At 36.7% G+C, this 23,241-nt stretch overlaps 1 protein-coding gene across 1 annotated transcript in view; it reads left to right on the top strand.

The window, feature by feature from the left end:
* The window catches only part of LOC122792185 (bone morphogenetic protein 8B-like), a 709,252-nt gene that overhangs the window by 553,557 nt on the left and 132,454 nt on the right, over positions 1 to 23,241 (top strand). The window contains exon 3 of the mRNA XM_044059909.1: positions 22,028 to 22,176. Within this exon, the coding sequence (XP_043915844.1) occupies positions 22,028 to 22,176 (149 nt within the window). The remainder of the gene's footprint in view (positions 1 to 22,027; positions 22,177 to 23,241) is intronic.

Genomic DNA, 23,241 nt, shown 5'->3' on the forward strand with positions numbered 1-23,241 from the left:
TGTTATGTCTTGCACTGCTGTGTATATCTGATCGACAATAAAGTTTACTTTGACTTGTTGATGCTATGATTTTACCATGTGGGTTTGTTTCTGGGGTTTACCCTGTGGTTGCTCCCTGAGCGTACAGTTGCATCTCTGCTGTTGTTTACATGCTGGTATTGTAGTGGTGTACGTTTCTGCATATTTAGTGGAGTTGACTGGGTTTGGTGGAGATTTGAAACATGCCAATGTATCCCTTAAGAGTAGGTAGTTTATCTTAAAGAAATATATAAATGTATGTTGGGTGGAAGGGATCTCTGATTTCAATTTTATTTCAAAGGAGATGGCTTTATGGTCAAACCTAATAAGTGACAGAGGTACACAAAGAATGGTGCAAAATGCCTCCAGATTAGTAAGGACAAGATCCAAGACCTCCCTAGTGGGTACTCTGATTAATTTTTCCAGGGCCTTTGTATTGGCAAAGTTCAGGGATCTCTGTGCTTGTGGACTTGTGGTGATGTAGGTTTCCCATTCTATAGCTGGATAGTATAGCTCACCTGAGAAAATGGCATTCATTTAATACTGAGTGATTGTAGTTCCTCTAGATAGTCGTTGTGACTGCCTTGGGTCATAGAGAAAGTTCTAAAAGTAGTTAATATATGGTACAGGACCTTTCTGTTAAGTATAGGAAGAAAAGTAAATAAATCTGTACCATAAAAACATCTGTGGTTTAATGAATTGATTTGTGAGTTCAAGACTGAATTGTTGAATTAACTCAGGGCTCAGTCAGTGAACAATGGCAGGCATCATCTTTAAATCAAGGATTTTCCCTTGCTGGCAATCTTCAAAATCTTAAGTCCAAGCAGTTTTGACCCAAGACACCACTCTCCTTTGGATCTTCTCCAAAGATGGATAATTTATAAGTTAATCATTTGTCTGGGACCTATTGTCTAAGCAATTATAACCTAGGACACCACCCTCTCCAGGACCCTTCCTCAGTTATCTAATTCTCCACAGTTTATGTTTCCAAGGTGTATGGAATAGCAGTTGAGGTGCCCTTAAATAAAGGTAGGTCTCTCTAATGACCCTAGAAATTAAAGGCTCATTAGTTTCACTAGTATTACTTACGAGACCATAGAATGTATTATAGCTGAACTAATAAACAATGATATAGGTGACTTTATATCCATAAATACATACCAATTCAGCTTTGTAAAAGGTAGATTATGCCTGCCTAAACTGTTTGAGTTCTGTGAAAGTGTTACTGAAGCTATGGATAAAGGGCACACAGTCCACATTGTTTATCTTGATCTTGCTAAGGCCTTTGACACTATCACCCATGCTGAGATTATTGACAAACTCCCCCAACTCAACATTAACCTGTACATAGTTTGTGAGACTGGTTGGTAACTGGCTCTCTGAGACAGCCCATGCTGTTAAGGTTGGTATTTGCTTTAGACAAAAAAATGTGACCAGTGGTATACCATGGGGATCTGTCCTGGGTCCTCCTACTCATTTGTGTGTGTGTGAGTGTGTGTGTGTGTGTGTGTGTGTGTGTGTGTGTGTGTGTGTGTGTGTGTGTGTGTGTATTGGTGATATAAAAGCTGATATCAAGGGGCTATGGCTAACCCAGTTTGCTGATGATTGCAAACTAGGGATGGTTATCAAATCCCATTCTGATACTCAAATTCCCCAGCAAGGATTGGATCAAACAAATGCTCAGTATATTAGTCATAGTCTTACCCTCAACTCCAAGAAATGAGGCACAATTACCTTTGCTAACTTTAGCAACATTACTGGTTACCACAGAGATAGCATTCCATTTAACTTTGCCACAGTCATTAGGGACTTGGGTACATATGTTGATAACAGACTCCCCCTAATCATCATGTCTCTGTAGTTGATAAAAATATCCTTCTACCTTGCACAGCTTATCCTTTGTGGTATCTCATCAAGATGCAAAGAAGTTCTTGTCCCACTTTATTCATTCCTTAGTAGGCCTACTATTAAGTATAATATCCCCTTCAGCTTATACCTCATTATGTATCCAAACCAGCTTGGCAGGCCTCAACATTTCCTCATCAAGAAGATCTCAGATTTCAATACATTTAGCTACTCTGATAGACTAAAAGCACTGGCCCTCTGTTCAGTGTCATACAGACACCTTAGGGGGTGATCTCTGCTAAGCCTTCCATGCTGTGAGTGGCCCAGCAGCCTTTGACCTCCTTCTCCTAAACAGAACCAGTGGTGAAGCAGAGACCTAAACCTACACTGACACATCAACATCATTAAATGCCATGACAAATATTTAACGTATGCCTGTTTATCTAGAACTGACTGCACTTACTTAATACTTCCCTAGCAACCTCTAAAACAAGTGTGGATAACTGGATGGGTGATTGCAAATTTTCACTAGAGATATTTGAAGAAAGTCTATTTAACTTATTTAAGCCTAAAACACCTTTTTTGTATATTTCCATTTCACACCCATAGCTCCTTATGGCAGCCAGACCTTTTTTGGGGTCTGGCTTCTTTAACTAAGCAAATTACCAGCTAATAGTAGGCAATATTAGAAAGTGAAAGGAGTTATTAGCAAAATGACACTAAGATTCTTAATCAAGGATGTGCTGCAGTAGAGAAATTAATCACTATTTGTCATTTATTATTCATATTTTCACATTTGTGTTCATGTTTTCATAACAGAGATCCTTGGATGTTACTGAGGGGTATGGTGTGATATGCCATTGTGGGAGACAGGAAAATTCATTGTTAATGTCCATTTATATCATACTATATCTGAAATATTGCTTGTTGTTTGTTAATGATTATGAACGCAAGCAATATTTTCATATATAGATAATAGTTCAAAAAACAAGTGACTTATAAACTGTTGCATTACATCAGGTGATACCATAGATGTTGTTAATGATATTTGCACTGTAAGTTGCACAACTTCAGTGTTATTTCTATTGCTAATTATACAATTAAGCAAATATTTTCATATTTCTGTAAATATCTCAATAAACATGCACTCACAGAGGAATCTCTTGTTGTCATGTGAAAGCTTATGTCTAATGAACAAGTGTTCTAACAATATATAACTAGGCTATACAGTTTCCAAGATATGAGGATTCGTTTGCAAAAGTTTAGCAAAAAATATAATTTGGGATTTATGTGCATTATAATGTATAAAAAACTATGACTGTACTGACTATTATCACAGTAAACAATATTTCTTACTGATAACATTGCTATTTGTGCAGTTTTAATAGCTTTTATTGTTCACAAAATATTTACATTTATCTGTCTTATGTTTTTTAAGTTTATTTTTTCAGAAAATGGTCAGGAATGCAAGGTGTGTCTAGGCTGCCAGAGATGTGACATTCCACACCACAAAAGTGCTAATGAGAAATATTGCCAGTCTCCCATCAGAAAAATGATACAACTGAAAAAGTGTTAAAAACAAAACAAAAAAAAACAAACAAAGGCCACAGTAGAGAAGGCTGAATTATAAAACTTTTTTTCGAGAGTGCTTTCGTTCATCCAACTTAAATGAACTTCATCAGACAAATTAAAAGCATTCCACCCCTTATTTTATAGTCATTTGAAGTCACATTACTAAAACACATTACAAGTCTGTCAACATATTAAAAAAAAATAAATAAAAAAAATAAAATATATATAAAATTTACTAAATATGATCATTACTACACCTAAAATAAAAACCAACCTAACCTAAACAGTTTTTATTTTAGTGAAACACGAAAAACCACAACTGTTGAAACTACAACATGGAAACACGATCACCAAGCAGGAATCTGTCAGTACTATAAATAACGCACTGTATAGTAGCATACTGGACAAGGACAAGTTTATTTTAACGAAACTTAAGTTGTATAAAACAAAACAACGTTTTCGTCTTCCTAAATAGGAAAACTTCTTCAGAAAAAAGTCAAGCAACATTTCACATTGTTTTAAAAGTTTCCGTTCAGGTATTCAAATGCTTAAACCAATCAGAGAGGTCGCTAGTTAATTAGTTCTTACAATTAAAGTGCTATCCACAAAGCAAAACCTAAATCTAGTCTCACTGGTGGTCACAAAGCACAAAAAACATATAATTATATCCACCTCTCCCATCCTTAAGAGCAGGAAAACTAACTCATAAAACACATCTCTTTAAAAATGTATAAGTGTGAGCATCAACAACAAATAATAAATGAAACAATTTTTACTAGTTCTTGTTATTAATGTTGCATATAAAAACACTCAAAAAATCAGTGATCAACACTCCATATGTGCCATATTATACTAGCACTCATATCTGTTAAAAATTATTATTAAAATTGTGGTTAAAATTGTTGAATTATTAGTGTGTTCGTACAACTACTTGGAGTGTGATTGTAAATACTATTTACAAACCAATCTCAACGGTGCAAGTACATAAAAGCACATACACACTAGTTTCATACATCAATATAAGAACTAATTAACTAGCGACCTCTCTGATTGGTTTAAGCATTTGAATACCTGAACGGAAACTTTTAAAACAATGTGAAATGTTGCTTGACTTTTTTCTGAAGAAGTTTTCCTATTTAGGAAGACGAAAACATTGTTTTGTTTTATACAACTTAACTTTCGTTAAAATAAACTTGTCCTTGTCCAGTACGCTACTATACAGTGCGTTATTTATAGTACTGACAGATTCCTGCTTGGTAATCGTGTTTCCGTGTTGTAGTTTCAACAGTTGTGGTTTTTCGTGTTTCACTAGTTGTCTTTGTACATGGCGACTAGATCTCCTAGCAGTCCTGAGAGTCCAAACTTATTTGGTTCGAAGAGGAATTTGGATACTCCTTGTCTAACGGACCTAATGGGACTATTGACACAACGTTTGGACACTTTAACCAACCAGTTGGACTCCGTAGACAAGAAGCTTATGGAAGCAACTACTGGCAATGGACGTCTTCTTAATGCTACCTTACAGAATGAGAGTGTTCCTCAACCCACCACTGGTCAACAGTCGGGTCAACGTTCTACCGATGCATCTTTACCACCAGGCCAACAAGCTAGTACACCTGGTACTAGCGCTGTGGGTAACAATATCGATAACTTTAGTAATGGCACGGGGCTTATTGGCGTTCCTTCACTATCAGTATGGTTGAATAACACAGGAAATTTAACTAATGGTTTCAGTCCTAATGGGGAACGACCGGTTCAAGTGCTTACCAGCCAAGATGTGAACACACAAGGTATTATGGACAAACTTAAATTGTTAGATTATAAACTGTTAAAATTGAAAAAATTGCAACTAGAAGTAATTTATTTTAAGCAATGTTTAACGGAGAGACTAGTGCCTAAAGGTTTACGGCACTTTCAATATCCAACTGGGTTATTACCTGACTCCCTGTTTCACAGAGAGCTTGTGGACTTGTTTAACTCTTCTGGCTTTTCCTTGATGGAATTAATGATTAAACATTATTCTATCCAAATAGAGAACATTACGGTGGAAGTGAATGAACTTGACAATGATATTAAGGCCAGTGTTGATTTTGTCAGATACAAATTTGACTATGAAAGAGTATTTACCAGCATTGATCAGCTCTTAGAGAAATTAAAACAAAATAAAATTAAGAAACTAAATAGGGATCGAGTAGCTTATGCTAATGGGGTAGCCTATCCCAAGCCCCATTTAACTCAAGTATGGCCTAACATTAATAATGCTAATGTATATAACTTATCTACACCTATGGAGGACTCTGCTGTTGGTAATATGGGTTCGGATCCTAACATAGCGCTAGGACCTGAACCATTAAGGCATAGTGAAAGACTACAATCTATTAATAATAATAACACTACGCAACGCTCAAATGAAGTTATTAACAACCATGTAGACAAACAGGTTTTTCAACAAGGAGCCCATTCCAAGAACCCATCAAAGCCACAACGGACTCGGAACAGGGGGAACAGACCCTGGAACAACAGGAGGAAGAGATAATTGAGAGCCCTTTTGACTTTTCGGTCAGTGATTTCACTAGACCGTTAGTATTAAAGAATGTTAATGGCGACTTTAATATTTACAATTTTTCGACAATCACTATTGAAGCTGATTTGGTGGAACTACTTGCAAAGGGTAACACCTTTGTACCTAGTAGAAATATGAGTATTGTTAAAACATTGCTGGATTTGAAATGTTTCGTGAGGAAATTAAACCTTGCTTTTCTCTTATGTAACAACTACACACCTCATGTTCCATTTAGGCCATTAAGTACTTTTAACCCCCCACTGCATCCTCTATTACGTGTGTATGAAAGTGTATGTGAATTGGACTTTAGACACATTGCACATACTCACAAACATGACCACAGTTCTAGACAAGATAACATTTCTGCTGAACAAACCTTAGCCCTGGACTTTATTAGATCTTCTATGGTACGGTGTATTAAACCAGATAAGGGTGGTGGCATAGTGATTTTTGATATCACAGATTATAATAATAGAATGGACCTAGTTTTAAACAACCCAGCTTATCGGAAGGTATCATTGAACGAATATAATATAGCGTTGTCCAGAGTCAAAAGTTATTTCAGAGACTTGTTTATTGAGGCAAAAATAGATGTAGACACTTACAATTTTATTAATATACCATTTCCAAAGTTGCCCATCATGTTCGGTATCCCTAAAATTCATAAAGACATCCAGAATCCCCCAATGAGACCACTCATTGACGTACGTGCATCTTTAACGTACCCTTGTGCTAAGGTGGCTGATTTTATTCTCCAAAAATATTTGAGAAAAATTCCACAAGTATGTAAGGACTCATGGTCTCTTTTAAAAAATTTGAACAACTTATCTTTTGACCATGATTACAGTTTTCTAACTATAGATGTGGTAGACCTTTACACGTCGATTCCACATCTAGAAGCAGTGGAATGGGTGTCTTTAATGTTAAAGGAACTGAGAGCCTCAATTAATGACATAGATGTAGTCACTGAACTAATTGACATCATTCTGACTAATAACTTTTTTACATTCAATGATCAATATTTTTTGCAACAACATGGGGTAGCTATGGGCTCCCCATGTGGTGCTAGCTTAGCTAATTTGTTTGTCGCCTACTGGGAAAAACAATTTGTCTTCGACAAACCAGAAATTTCTAACTCACTATTGTTTTATACCAGATTTTTGGATGATATTTTTATCATCTTTAAAGGCGACAAACTTGCTGCGGACAAACTTCTGGTGTACTTAAACTCTACTACAACTTTTCTTCAGTTTACTTATAACTTTAACACTACGAGTATAGACTACTTGGATGTAAAGTTATCTAAAGATCTAAACAGTTTTAAGTTGAGTTCTACCATCTACAGGAAACCAACGCACTGTAATTCTTTCTTATACTTCTCTAGTGCTCACCCTTATAAACAGAAATGTTCTGTGGTTAAGGGTCAATTAGTTAGAGCAGCTAGGATGTGTTCTATTGAAACAGACTTCGTGACGGAGTGTGAATTATTGGAAAATATGTTTGTAAGTAGGGGATATCCCATCCATTTAGTACATGAACTCATTGTGGAAGTTACACACAAGAGGAAACTAGGTATATTTAGTCCGATTTTAGTTTCAACATCATTTAACAACGAGAACACAACAATAACAACCGAGAGTCAAGATGCACTTCAGATGAGTAACACATTGACTAGTTCTGCCTTTTTGGACACAAATGAGCTTAAAGGGAACTCTGCTTATACAAATTGTAAACAGAGGTTGTCTTTTATAACAGTTTTCAACAATGATAGTAGCCAAATTAGAGAGGCACTGGTTAAAAATTGGTGTTTACTATATAAGGACAATCTATTAATGGAGAGAATTGGTCCATTTCCACTCATTGTGTATAGGAGAGGTGCAAACTTAAAAAGTCTCTTGGAGAGTAAAAAACTGAGAAAATACAATAGAATTTGTGGGTCTTTTGCATGTGGTTTTTGTAGCATGTGTAAACATGTTAAGAACAGTAGTTTCCTAGAAATTGGAAATAGGAAATTTCATATTATGCACAGATTAGATTGTAATTCTAAGGGTATCATCTATGTGGCTAAGTGTAAAGTCTGTGATGCTTTTTACGTAGGGAAGACTGATCGTAAATTTTGTGATAGGATTTATGAACATATTTATACAATTTCTAAAAATAAGAGTGACAACGCTTTAGCTAAACATGTTAACATAAATCCCGATAATTCTTTCCATTTTTTAGCTATAGATAAACTGTTATTGGACAATAGAGGAGGACCGACATCAGTATTACTGGAATGTCGAGAGTTAGAATGGCAACTATTATTAATGCTTTTAGTTGCCCAGGACTTAATGACAATTGTAATATTACTTGTCTTTTGAGACTTAAGAGTAGTTTGAGATGTTGAATCTTATAACCTTAGATAGATGTTTTTCAATATATTATCATATTTTATATATAATTCATTATTAAAGTTATTACATATATATTTTTTTGAAGAAATGTTAATGATTTTTGATCTGACATTATTATGCCCAACAAGCTTTCATTGCCTATTTTAATTGAATTAGTACAACTAGTAGCGTTTTACGGATTACCTTTACGTTGAATGTATGAAACTAGTGTGTATGTGCTTTTACGTACTTGCACCGTTGAGATTGGTTTGTAAATAGTATTTACAATCACACTCCAAGTAGTTGTACGAACACACTAATAATTCAACAATTTTAACCACAATTTTAATAATAATTTTTAACAGATATGAGTGCTAGTATAATATGGCACATATGGAGTGTTGATCGCTGATTTTTTGAGTGTTTTTATATGCAAAGTATGGTCGAACATTAATAACAAGAACTAGTAAAAATTGTTTCATTTATTATTTGTTGTTGATGCTCACACGTATACATTTTTAAAGAGATGTGTTTTATGAGTTAGATTTCCTGCTCTTAAGGATGGGAGAGGTGGATATAATTATATGTTTTTTGTGCTTTGTGACCACCAGTGAGACTAGATTTAGGTTTTGCTTTGTGGATAGCACTTTAATTGTAAGAACTAATTAACTAGCGACCTCTCTGATTGGTTTAAGCATTTGAATACCTGAACGGAAACTTTTAAAACAATGTGAAATGTTGCTTGACTTTTTTCTGAAGAAGTTTTCCTATTTAGGAAGACGAAAACGTTGTTTTGTTTTATACAACTTAAGTTTTGTTAAAATAAACTTGTCCTTGTCCAGTATGCTACTATACAGTGCATTATTTATAGTACTGACAGATTCCTGCTTGGTGATCGTGTTTCCGTGTTGTAGTTTCAACAGTTTTTATTTTAGAATATATTTAAAAAACTATAAAAGTATAAAATCTTTACTGCAGCAGATTTCTAAGCTTTAGTAAACAGGCAATAGAACATGGTTTATTTAGACCTGGGAAACAATAGGCAGCTAACATTAATTGCCACCATAATTCTTGTTTCTCAAGTAATAAGTTCACCGGGCCCCCTCTATACCCCCCCACTACTTGTTCAGTAACCCTAAGTGTAAAATGATGTCCTGGGTTATCTTGCACATGTCTTGCCAGGCCATTGTTTTCTTTCCCTTTATTAATACTATAAATATGTTTGTAGACCTGTTCCCTTATTTTGCGGTCAGTCTTACCAACATAAAAGCCAAAACATGACTGACATTTGCCTAAATAAACCACACTTTTCGAGTTACAGGCAAATCTATTCGGAGTAATAAACCGTGTATTGCCAACTATATAATCTCTCCCTATATCAATACATTTACAATAGGAGCATGCCTCACATCTAAACATCCCAGCATTCCTATTAGTAACTTTATGTTCCCTTTCCAATATGTTTTTTAAGTTAGGTCCTTTCTTATATACAATTCTAGGCAGGGCCCCTACTTTATTTCTGCAGCTCGTATCTTCCCTCAAGATACACCAATTTTTCATCAAAATATCCGTTATAATCTCTGCATGTAGTGTATAAGTAATTATTAAACTTACTTCATATTTATTACGTTCATCCTTTCTATTATCCTGTGTATCACTGCCGAATAATGCTGTTGGACTATGGTGAGTAAATCCCAAAACAGGGACAAAATAACCTTCCCTTCTTTTCATTTGTACTTCATCTGTTAATTTTTGTACAAATTATTCAGGGTACCCCCTCTTCAAAAACATTTGTTTCAAATTGGTGCACTTCAATAGGAAATCGGACTCCAATGTGGTCATCCTTGCTGCCCTCACTAACTGGCCCTTAACTACAGATTTCTTCTGATATAATGGGTGGCTGCTAGTAAAGTCCAGAAACAAATTCAAATAAGTTTTCTTTCAAAAAATTTTTGCGATGTAACACAAACCATTTCTATCTTTTAAAAGCTCTACATCCAAATAAGCAATACTCTCTCTTTTTCAAAATTAAAAGTAAATTCCAAAAAGGATGTACTTCTATTCATTTCATCCACTATTTCAATTGCAACTTCAATTTCACCTTTTATAATCATAAATATATTATCCAAGAAATGTGTGTAGTAAATTATATTCTCCATTATGTAATTTTTATTTAAGATATAATGGTTTTCCCAAAAGGACATCACCAAGTTAACGAAACTGGAGGAGAACTGCAAGGAGACCCCATAGCTACTCCCTTTTTTTGTAAATAATATGTATTTTCAAAAATAAAAAAGTTGTTTTTCAAAATGATATCCAATAATTCTTCTACTAGTTTTAATTCACCTACTGGTGCCCCTCTTTCTAAAAGAAAATCAACCACCCATTCAATTCCCTGTTCATGTGGAATGGCCGTATAGAGATCTTTTACATCCAGTTAGGAAATTGTGTTCACTATTGAACTCTTGTTGGTCCATATCCTTTAAAAAGGCCCACAAATCTTTACATATTTGTCTTTCCTTCATTACATATTTCTTCAAAATACTGTCTACTACTTTGGCAAAAGCATATGTGACAGAATTCCTCCCATCAATAATTGGATGTAATGGGGGATCCTGTAAATTCTTATGAACCTTCAGTGTACCAAAAATGACCGGCATAACGAGCGCTGATATAATTAGATGATGGTTAATTTTATTTTTTCATATTTTTTTCTATTCCTGCTTCTAGACTCTCCCCAAGTGTTTTCCTAAGGTATTCTCCCATGTTACCAAAGTCAGACCACCTAAAAGCAAGACTTTACAAACATAGTAACTAAGAGCAAACCTATACCTCAGTGGTTGCAAACTCACTTCATCCCTGTTTGAGACTACAAGATTCAAAATTTTATCCTCGTAGGTGGGTTCTGATGAAGACTGCTTGTAGCCTGCTTCCTATCACATACAAAGCAGAACTCCAGTTCATTAGGTAACAGCTGCTAGATAACTCTGGTTATAGAATGGGCAACCTGTAGATCAGCACCTTGATTGGAGAATGAACATTCTCTAGCAGTTAATCTGCAGATAAAGCCTGCTAGAAAACAAGTACGCCACTTCATGACAGCTTATCTAGCTGCTGTCGAGCTCGAACTGAAAATAAACTAATGGTTGTCATTATTTTACCCTCGCTAAACAGCACTTTTGCTTTTTAGCGAGTGTAAAATATATACATATATAAAAAAAAGAAAATAAAAAGTATTGGTGTGCTTATGTCTGTGTGTGTGAGTGTATGCATGCTTGTGAGTGAGAGCGAGATTAATCAAGCTGTTATTTTACACTGCTAAACAATACATTTGCTGCTTAGTGAGTGTAAAACTAAATAAAACAGAAAAAAGTGTGTGTTTATGTTTCTGTCTGTGTGTGAGTGAATGTGTGCTTGCGTGCATGAAAGGGAGGTGTCTGTGAGTGAGAGAGAGAGAGAGACAGAGAGTATGAAGAGTGAAAGCGATTGAGCACTGGCAGCAACAACATTTAAGAGGTTTGCATACCTCTCAACCGTTTAATTAAAGATATCTGGATAAAGCCTAAAATAAAGGGGGAACAAAGGCTCAAAACAGGAACACATTTTAAATATTGGTGTTATAAAATCACAATAAAATTCACAATAAACAAAGAAGACAAATGCATGTGATGCTACAAACATCTGGAAATAGTTCCTTCCTCCCTATGCTACCTTAAAAAGGGTAGTCACTTTCTGTATATTCTTGTCTGGTCTTAAATTTGGATGAAAATTAAGGAACAAAGTACCACAATCATATTTGAAGTTACTGCAATCATGCGTATATACAGCATGACTCCTCCCCCTACTTACAAAAGAAGGCCGCATTATGTGTACCCATCTAGTGTCACACTTTGGACAAAAGTGAAAAAAAAACAATTAAAACGTATTTCCTGTAAGACATATATAAATGAAATACTTCTTTACCTGCCCCCAAAAGATAGCTACCTGTATATGATTCTGATGTTTGAGTGTGAGGAAAATGAAAAAATGAAAAAAATTAATTACAGTAATGTTTCCAACTCACTTTTAGACAGTACACTGCCCCTTAACAAAGTTAGTGACCTCCTATGCATCCCTCAGAAGTTCATGAGGAAAGTTGAAGAAATGATGATCACACTGTCCCCAGCTCAACACAAGATAGTGGATTCTGAGGTGTGGGAGGAAAGTTAAAGAAATAATGCCATCAACCCCATCACCCCACACAAGGTACAACAACCTTATGAGTACCCCTCTAAGCAGGGCTAATTTTAGACTAGGTGGAATTCAGGGCAGAGGCCAATACTAAACCTGTGTCAAAATCCACTTAGCCTTGGTGTTAGGGGGCCACCAGCCCCCCCCCCCCCCCAGAAGCTCTGAAGGTCTGGGTATTCTGTGATACATGCTATCCCTTAGAGAAATGACAGTAAACTGAGCAATTGACAAGAGTATCTGTTACTTTCATCCAGGCACCTCTCAACATGCAGCTATAGCCATCTCTATGTACTATTCAGATGTTGGGTTGTTATAAAAGGAGTATAACCATCTTGCAGTTTTAATACATTTCACCTTTGATTCAAACAGTTGCCGCACATTAAAAGATTCCAAGTTGCATCACATAAACCACACTAGTGCTGCAAGGTTAGGATAATAAGAAACCAGCAGGTAGTTAGTCATTTTCTTCCACATACAACCTCAGCAATTATGCCTACTCTAAGCATATCAACTGTCAAATTAAATAGTCCATCCTATTTCTCACAAATACGCACAAGACCTGCAAAGCCAGATTGGAATGACTGCTTAAACCTGAGCAAATAAGAATGTCAAGTTACATTAATCCAACCAATCCCAACCCCACAGCTCTCAACCTCTTACCTCCAGAATCAGGCACTAGTTCAAAAATAATCACTGAAGGTTTTTAAAATATTAGTACTATTAACATGAGGAGATGTGAAAATAAGAGATTGTGAAATAACATGCATTTTCTGATTCAGAAGAAGTGTATAACATTAATTATTGTCATTATTTATTAAATGTAATTCACTAGCCTACACTACAGTTCACCAGGCTGTCACCTAGTTGACCTGTGCGTAAGGCCAGCCCTAGCAGAAGACAAAGCATTCCTTAGTCAGAGCCTGCATTTCCTCCCTGCATTCATGTGGGTTTCCTCCGGGGGCTCTGGTTTCCTCCCACATTACAAACACATACGTCTGGAGCATTTCTCCCCAGGCCTTCACAGAAAATTGACTTTGTTCCAAGTCGGACTTTCCTGGTAAAAAAAATAAAATAAATAAATAAATAAATAAAAAATATACATATCCTGCATGCATACTGATTACTACAATAATTCAAGAACATCATTATCAGATGTTGGGTGTGATAGCATATGTAATGTTTGTCCAAGCAGTCCTTAAATAAAGTTCTGAACTTCCCAAGACTGGGAATACTGGCAGAAGAGTGGGCAAGTTTGTTCCACAACAGGGAGCTATGAAGGTGGACTGATATTAATCTTCACTTTCCTTACCTGGTCATCTGCACAGCCACTGAACACTGCTTAAAGTTCGATGTTCCCACCCATCCATCATGAAGACTTGCCCAGCCAGTGCATTCTGTATACTGCAATGGCCTTCATAACAACAGTCCACCTGCGCTGTGCTCCTCCACTATTCAATGCACATTACTGGTAGAGAGGCCCAGCATATTCTAGTTCTGTAGGAAGGGCACCCGTCTGCTACTAATTTCACCAATTTGCTGGAATGTCTATTAGTAGTAGGTCTCTGTAGTGGCTCCCCTCACTACCCCATCCTGCTTATGCGCTGAGCAGGCACTGTAGGCCTGGTGAGCTGCTACTTGTACTGCTGTTGCTCTCATCTTACATGCGTCATCTTATCTGGTGACACTTGTTCTGTGTTCTGTCCCATAATCCTCCCCTACTATATACACCCTTGGTTTTGGTGCCGTTAGCACCACCATGTATTCACACAGTAAACATGCATATTTGCATTTAACCCTGTTAACCTGTCACCTGAAAGCTTTTTTTATTGTTTAAACACGTTTTATTACTCTTGTCATTTTTTTGTTTTGTTTTATTACAATTCTACTCCTACCTGTTTCATCACAGATCCTTCCAGGTTGCAGATGCTTAGGCTGATTGTGTTATGTCTATAGCATAAATACCTGTATAGTGCTGGTTTACAGCTCATTGTGCTTGCAGACGTATTAAGGAATTCTCTTAGTGCTTGTATATGACATTGCTTTATCCATTTGGATGGGGAATGAATACTGTGTGTCTTGCTACTGATGCCTTATCATTAGCCTTTAGCTGTCATAAATGCACATTTACTTTGTGAATGCATGCTGAAGATAACCTTAATCTGTTGCACTGCCTTGGAGACATACTTCATAGAGTAAACTGTGCATCATACTTTAATTCATTCACATTGTTATTTGATTGATGTCAGTGATTATCTATCTGCATCACATAAAGAGATTTGATTTTTCACATACAAGCTAACTGCCTTATTGTATTACAGCTAAGTGTCATCGTTTTGCCTACTTTAGCTATTCAGTATCATCTCTCTTCCTTTTACACAATTGTTAATCCTTCCTAGCCATTGTGAAGAGTTGCCTAGTCAGTGCTTTCACTATCACTGGTTCACCCATGTTTCGCCTATTTACTTTACAATTGCTGACAGAGTGGTGTGGAATTTCCCTATTTTGCAATAAGGATACCTGTCTGCTACTAATTTCATCAGCTTGTTTTAATGTTTATCAGTTGCAGGTTGCTGCAATGGTTGGTATCTGGGCTGAAATCTACATTTGTTCCCTCAGCCGCCCTCCCCACTTGTGTGCTGAGCAACAGCTGAAAGAATACTGTAGTCCCACGTGGCTGCTGTTTCTCCCTTTTCATTTGTACTTCATACAGGATCTCTTAGCACAGATATTTGGAGGTACCCATACTGTGTTGTGCCCCATAGCTTTCTCCTGGTACATACCCTCATGATGGTTATTTTAACGTACACCCTATATGCAGGCATATTCTGTTGTTTTGCGACACTGCCTGCACTCCTCTCCGGTCACCTAACAGCTTTTTGCTTTAACTCATTGACACCTAGTACCTGTGGAATGTCACACCTCCAGCAGCCCACATGCATTCTTAAGATTACTGAGCATTTTTTGAAAAATCAAATTAGAGAACACAATCCAAAAAATGTAAGTATACTGTGAGCAGTATTTATTATTAAAGGTTCAAACAGCAACATGTTTGGCAAAAAGTCTTATTTACACTAATAAACATTAGTAAATTAACATCCTTTATATCAATACTGTAATATATCATAATGCAGTGAAAGAAAATCCAGAATGATATAGTTCTGCAAATTTTAACAAACAACCTTCCATGTCTTAAAAAACAATGCAACCTAGAAATCCAGTATCAGCAGCTTTTTCTGTCCAGGAAACTTGAGCTTTTATATGTTTTCAAGAAATTTCTTTCTGTGTGATGTTGTTTTCAAATATCTACAAAATTATGAAAAGTATGCCTGTTTATATAATCAGCAGCCTAGAAAATACTCAATATCTCTCAAGTTGTACATCTAATGGTGTTAAGTGTCTGCTAGTTTAGAAGAGTATATGACAAAGAAAGTGATAAACTGATGTGAGGGAAGGTAACAAACTTAAAAGTACTAAAAATAATGTGTGAAATTAAAGAAGTGTGTGTGTGTGGGGGGGGGGGGGTCTTAGAGGCACTTGGGCTGCTCCAAACAGCCACAAGGATAGCCAGATGTAAATATCATATGTAATCACAAACAAACCAACCCAGTGACACTGAGATGCCATCATGAATTAAAATATAGCATATCTGTGTTTACTGAGCCTAAAAAAGATTAAGTACACACCTACCTAGTCAACAATGAAACCGACTCTATCGTGAAATAAAAACAAATAAAACACAACATATTTGTGTCTATTTTAAATGTGAGTCAAATATATGCAGTATCATATGTCATTGTCCCCAGTGTCTATTGTTTGCACCATGTAATGTTCATGCTTTAGCTGACTGCAGTGACTTTCCAGTCATTAACAACATACTCCATGGTCCAATGACGTTTTTCAGATTGGGTAGCCCACAAACAACACAAAGGTTTTCTTTCTAGCTTTAAAAAGGTAATTATTACTAAAATTCCTAAGAAGCCATCTTTGAATACATCTTACCTGACAAACAACGGACTCATGTCTAGGTTGTCCATTTATGGCAAGATTAAAGAGAAGATGGCAAACACATAGCTTGATTCCTTTCTGTTTCCTAAAAAACTTGATAATTCACATTAGCCAAGTTTCAGGAGTTGCTACTAAGCATGATTTAAATGCAATACAGATACAAGGCAAGGCACTACTCATAGCAGATATCAATGACAGACGAAAAAGAATAATTTAGAGGTGTACTGATATTAACTTAGAAAAGCAGCTGCTGATAAAAGAGAATAAGGAAAGTTTGTTCTGAGCAAAAAGTATCAGTGAGCAAAAAGATTGATTTGACTGATTGATTAATTTACTTACATTTGTTAACTGGGGTATCGCAATGATCCCATAGCAACCAATTTCAGGCTGAGCTTTGGTGTGAAAAGAAAAAAAATGAATAATTACACAAATTAATTCATTCATCCTTACTTTTGCTTTTAAAGTGATTTGTAGATGTTCTAAAACTTACCTTTGTACTATAGCATGCAGTGCATACGTTTCCGAAGAGTATTTTCCCCATCAGTGAACATTTTTGTCATTATATCAATGTGTAAAAATAATTTTAAAATACTAGGATTCCTTACATTGATGTCATTGAGAAAAAACAGTGAACTTTAACTTCAGTGAGGTAAGCATAGGAAAAGTACCTTTTGTGTCCATAGACTTTAAAGAGCACACCACTGCACATGCACGAAGATGTCTCATTAAAATCTATGGACAGAGTACATATTACCCTATGGTAATGTCACAACTGGAGAATCTAATTTTTGGGGGTCATGATTTAATAACAAGTTTATAAAGCTTTTTATTAAATAAATGGCCCAAAAATGGAAGGAAGGACAAGCAGGAATTGCATTGGCCTATTAGTATAGATGTCAAATTTTAACATTCTCAGACTCAGAATGTTACCTATGAAAAACCTTCTATTATAGAAATATGTCACCCTTCCATTACCCATAGGAAGTAGTACCTCTTCTTGTGATACTACCTGTGTATCTTATTAGCCTACTACATTAGATTGAGTTGATGTGATGGCCCCCCTTCCAGAGGAAGACCTGGGGGGTATGTGTATTGACCATCAAATTTATGACTAGTACTAGAAACCCAATAATACTTTTCATCAGCATATGGACTAGAATCTTTAATATTTACATAAACTACCTCTGGCACAGGCAAATGGGATTTCAGTTTAATGACTCATCAGAATGATGGCACCAGAATAACTACCCCATGCTGCTATGGGAATGTAACGCTAAATCCCTGGGGTGGAGTCAGGGCCGGTGCTAGCATTTTGGGGGCCCCCAGCAAATGTCAAGTTGGGGGCCCCCTGGACACTTCCAGTCTAAGTATCACCCTGTTACTACCACCCCTCATCCATCCTTTTAGCTCTTGCTGCAAACTTTTAGGAGTTGTATACACAGGCAGATCTGTAGCTACAATGCCTATATACAGTGCTATATTGGCTCATCTCACAAAGTGACATTCACAGTTACTGGCATTTAGATGTAACAATGATACATTACAACAACGCTATGTACTGGGCCAGACTTATGTGAAATGGGATCCTAGACACTGCCTACTGTTTCAGCCCCTCCAAGAAACACACACACATTCTGTATGCTCCCCTCTGTTTCTCCCCATCTTGGGTTTCCCACACCATGCAAGTTATATTTTTATTCTGTTTCTCACATTTTACCTTTCTATTCAGCTTTTTCAAGAAGCCATAACTTTATATATGCTCGGAGGTGCTTTTCAAGTTTTATTTTTCATTTTACTCAACTTTTTCATCCAATAATGGCCTGAACAGAAATTATGATTAAAGAAGGAAATTCATTGGTGCAGTTCAGCTTTAGTTTTCCCTTGCATTCTTTCAACACACCTTTACTGACCAAGACAGCACATTAGTAACCATTCAGGAAATAACTCAAGTTGGGACCCCGAGAATCCATAAGGGTGATAGGTGCTCTAGAATGTATTTTAGAGCATTTCCAAACCTTTTAATCCAACAGTGGCCTAAATAAAAATTGTGTAAGAAAAATAATTTGTCTTATTTTTTTCTTTCAATGAAGACATAAGCTGTGCCCAAGGCTTAATATTCAAAGCTGACAAAATAGTAGCTCACAATAAACTAACAAGCCAATTGTTATGAGGATATACAGATCCTATATGGGAATACTGCCTGCCTCCTTAATCCCCCCTAAAAATAGTCACTGCCTGTGCATCTTTCTGGTATTAGATTGGAATGAAAGGAGAGACTCAAATGGTCACAGTCATGTATTTCAAGTGACTGCTCACATACATACATACATACACACACACACACACACACACACATGTATATATATATATATATATATATATATATATATATATATATATATATATATAGGTTCACTTCAAAATCCTGAAAGCTCAAAATCCTGAATGTCAAAATCCTGAACTCCAAATCCTGAAAGCTCAAAATACTGAAAACTCATAATACTGAATCTCATAATACCAAAAAACATGCAGGACACCAACACTGACTGTATTGCAGCTACACTACACTGCACATACACTACTATCTATCCACTTACCTTAACCCAGACCCTAACCCTAAGGTCCGTCACTATCGCACACTCACCTCACCCGCGCCCTAACCCTAACTCACTTAACCCGCCCCTAACCCCAAATTCTGTCACTATCGCACTCTCACCTCACCCGCGCCCTAACCCTAACTCACTTAACCCGCCCCTAACCCTAACGTCCATCACAATCGCAGACTTACATGACCCGCACCCTAACCCGAAAGTCCGCACAATCACACATCAGTGTTGTTGTCCTGTATGTTTTTCGGTATTATGAGATTCAGTATTATGAGTTTTCAGGATTTTGAGTTTGGGATTTTGAGATTCAGGATTTTGAGCTTTCAGGATTTTGAAGTGACCCATATATATATAGATATAGCATGCCTCCCGAATCCTCACCCCAAAGCCCAAAGGCAGCTACCTGTATACAAGCTTGATGTTTGCAGTAATGTATCCTACTTTGTTGCTCCTAGACAGTACACTGCCCCAACAGGAGCTAAAGTAGCTTTCTTTGTACTTCTCTGAGTTCTGTGAGAAATGTAAAGGAAACAATGATCACACAATCCCCGTCCCTCCACATAACCTACACCAACCTTCTGAACACACGCATCTGAGCAGGGCTGGTTTTAGAATGGGTGCAGTTGACAGCAGAGACCATTATCAGTTTTATCATAACAGGGTCATATCACAACTCTGTTCAGGTTAAAGGCATAATCAGAAAATTAAGGCATTTTTTTCTCCTCATTTTTCCCCAACCAGAAACAGCTTTTGTGGGGCCCCTATGCAGTCAAGGATGAAGGAGGGAGCCCCTCTCTATCCATTTATACAGTCTGGGAAGTGGGGGTTACCAGATTCCTAGGAGATCTAAGTGTCTGAATGTCTTGTGATATATGCTGTGCCTGACTTTTGAAATATAATTATTTGTAAGCTGCAGTTTTTACTGATGTGTTTTACCCATGTGTGTGTCCTGGCATTATTGAATGTGTGCACTGATAAAAATCAGTGATATTTTACACACACACACACACACACACACACACACACACACACACACACACACACACACACACACACACACATGCATAAGTCACAGCAATACTAGATTTATACTTATTTCAGCAAATAATGTATTGTGCAACACTGGTATTGCCATCCCAGATTAGTGACTGCTATTTAGCAGTTGTCAAACAGCAGAGGTAAGTCACTTTTATTTACCTCATTGAGGAGTAAATGAATACCTGTCACTGTCCCTGATTTCACAGATATTCCCTGATTTTGCCTTATAATTTTGCTCTGTCCTTCGTAAAAACGTTTTATTTGCTGGAATGTAACTCATTCAAAATTACAGACAGTCAATAAATCCCAACATCATAGCTGTATACTTCTTACTGTCCAAAAAAATGTTTGCTGATGAAAAACGTGTTATTCTAGTAACTTTTTAAGTGAATTAGAGTGATGTTTAAAATGTGTTCCTCATTTTGGGCCTTCATTCTGTTATTATTTTGGCACTGAAAAGAATTCTTCAGCAAATATGTTGAGAGTTATAGTATCGGATGTTTTGCCAGTATTTATTAAACTCCCTGAAAGAGAAACCATCCCTGAAGATCAGAAGCATTAGCTCTTCTTAAAATCCATAGTGTGCCCTGAGATCAGTCACGCTGAGCTGCTGGTCTCTCTAGTGCTTACCTTGCTCATGTTCATTATCAGCTTCATCCTAAAAGCGTCACATCACAGTCCTGTTCAGGTAAAGAATGTAATCAGAAATACATTTTTTTCCTCATTTTTCCACAGCCAACAGCAGCTTTTGTGGGGCCCCTACACAGTCAGGGATGATTAAGTGGCTTCTGAAGCTACTGCTACTGCAGGTACGTAAAGCTGATTATGTTGTTAGTTTTAATGGAGAGGATGTCCACCAGCACGGTTTAACTAAACCAGGGGCATTATATCAGTGGTAAAATATTTAATGGAATTGTGAAGCCTGTCACTTGACAAACCACTGTTACTATAACTAAATATCTTTGAATTTTGAAGGAGATATAAATAAGAGTTATTATTACTTTGTACTATGAACTGTCTGATAGTTTCTAATATTTTTCAGCCTTATTTCTATGTAAATACCACTGTCATATCTGCTTGCTGATGCATGTTTTACTGGTGCTTTTCTCCCCGGGCCTCCGCTGAAAATGGATATGTTGTCCAGTCGGACTTTCCCAGTCAACAAATGTAAAATAAAATAAATAAAATAAATTACCCACCTGGTTTATTAAGCATATAAGAGTGCTGCACTAGCTTTTGTTGGTTTAATAGACCTTACAAAATATCAAGATTAGATAACTTGCTGTGGTTGGGGGCCCCCCAGGATCAGGGGCCCCCCAGCGACCGCAGGGTTCGCTGGTGCCTAAAACTGGCTATGACTGGAGTGGAGACAAAAAACAGAAACTGTTAATCTTACTGGCATAAAATGCACCCATGCACCTTTTTGAATAGTCACTGGGCCTGTTGATCTAAATTTTCCCTACACCAAGAAAAAGAATACTGTACGACTGTAAAATGGTTGAGAGGTGTGATCCTCTCACCTGAAGCAGAATTCTTCTTTCTATAACAAACTTACTCTTAAACTCTGAATACAATAATTAATGCAACATACCCATATAAAAGTAATAAGATACAGCATGTGGTTCAGCTGTTTAACTGCACCGGCTCTCAGGACAGTAAGAGTAATAGTAGTAATAATAAAAAACAGAAAATGTAATATAATACAGTTATCACATTGTACATTTTCCATATTTTAATATACTAATAACTCTTATTTACTCTATTTTTCCCTTTAGGGAATCAAACTTATTTCTATTAGATGTTCAGAATATAGCGGCTAAAGAAGAAGGCTGGCTGGCATTTGACATCACAGCTGCAAGTAATCGTTGGCTGCTGAACCCCAAGTACAACTTGGGGCTTCGACTTTACATAGAGCTAGATGGAGGTAAGTGGGCATAATCTGCCACTCATGTACAAGAATGATTGTTTGGACAGGATGCAAAAATGTAATAATATTAGAACAGCAGAGCAAGTGACCAACAAGAAAAATGGTATCCTTGTTAGCAGTGACCAAATACAGCAACAACCCACATACTGAGGCAAAAATCAGATCCTTCTGTTACTGTTGGAAGCAGATAAACCACGCCTCACAAACTAGCCAGAGGATGTCAGTTAAGAAAGGATATAGTCCACCTAGCATAACCACGTACTGACCAGTTGCAAATTATTTGATCCTCTGTAGCTTCTACGTATGACAGTCACAGCTCTTCTAATGGGAAAACTGTGTATGGAAAAGCAAATGGGGAATATGGTAAGTCTAAAATAGTGTTTTGTCGACATTCTTATGGTCCGAAAATTATCTCCGAAACTAGAGATTAAATGAGATCTCTTTAAAGAATGGGAAAGAATATGCATGGTTACAAAAACATAAGTCAGAACGAATCTCTGCACTAGAAAGTTAGCAGAAGCACAAGTGCTCATAACTTGAACAGGTACAAATCAATGGAATTGGATGTATCAGCAAAAGACAGCATACACACACGCACGCACGCACGCACACACACACACACACACACACACACACACACACACACACACACACACACACACACACACACACACACATACACACACACACACACACACACACACGCACACACACGCACACACACACACGCACACACACGCACACGCACATATAAATCGGATTACTTATTTATGAAAACAGTCTGTACCTGTGCTTACCATTTTCCATTTAATTTTATTTGTAGAGGTAATGATGTGTGCTCAAGCTTGTATTCAATGATTGAATACAGAGTCACATGCTTTGCTTTAGAACACAGTAATGTTTACTTAATCTCTTCTCTACACATATAATTGTCCCTTTTCATTTTTTCCACTTGAGTTTTCAATGTTCTAATTTACATGGCCATTTTTGTATATGAAAATGAGCTATACAACCTTTACCAAAACCATATATAGTGCACATTTTTAATTTATCAAGGAACAG

The sequence above is a fragment of the Protopterus annectens genome, chromosome 1.part2 (assembly GCF_019279795.1).
Source record: "Protopterus annectens isolate FY-2018-M chromosome 1.part2, PAN1.0, whole genome shotgun sequence".
Taxonomy (NCBI): Eukaryota; Metazoa; Chordata; order Ceratodontiformes; family Protopteridae; genus Protopterus; species Protopterus annectens.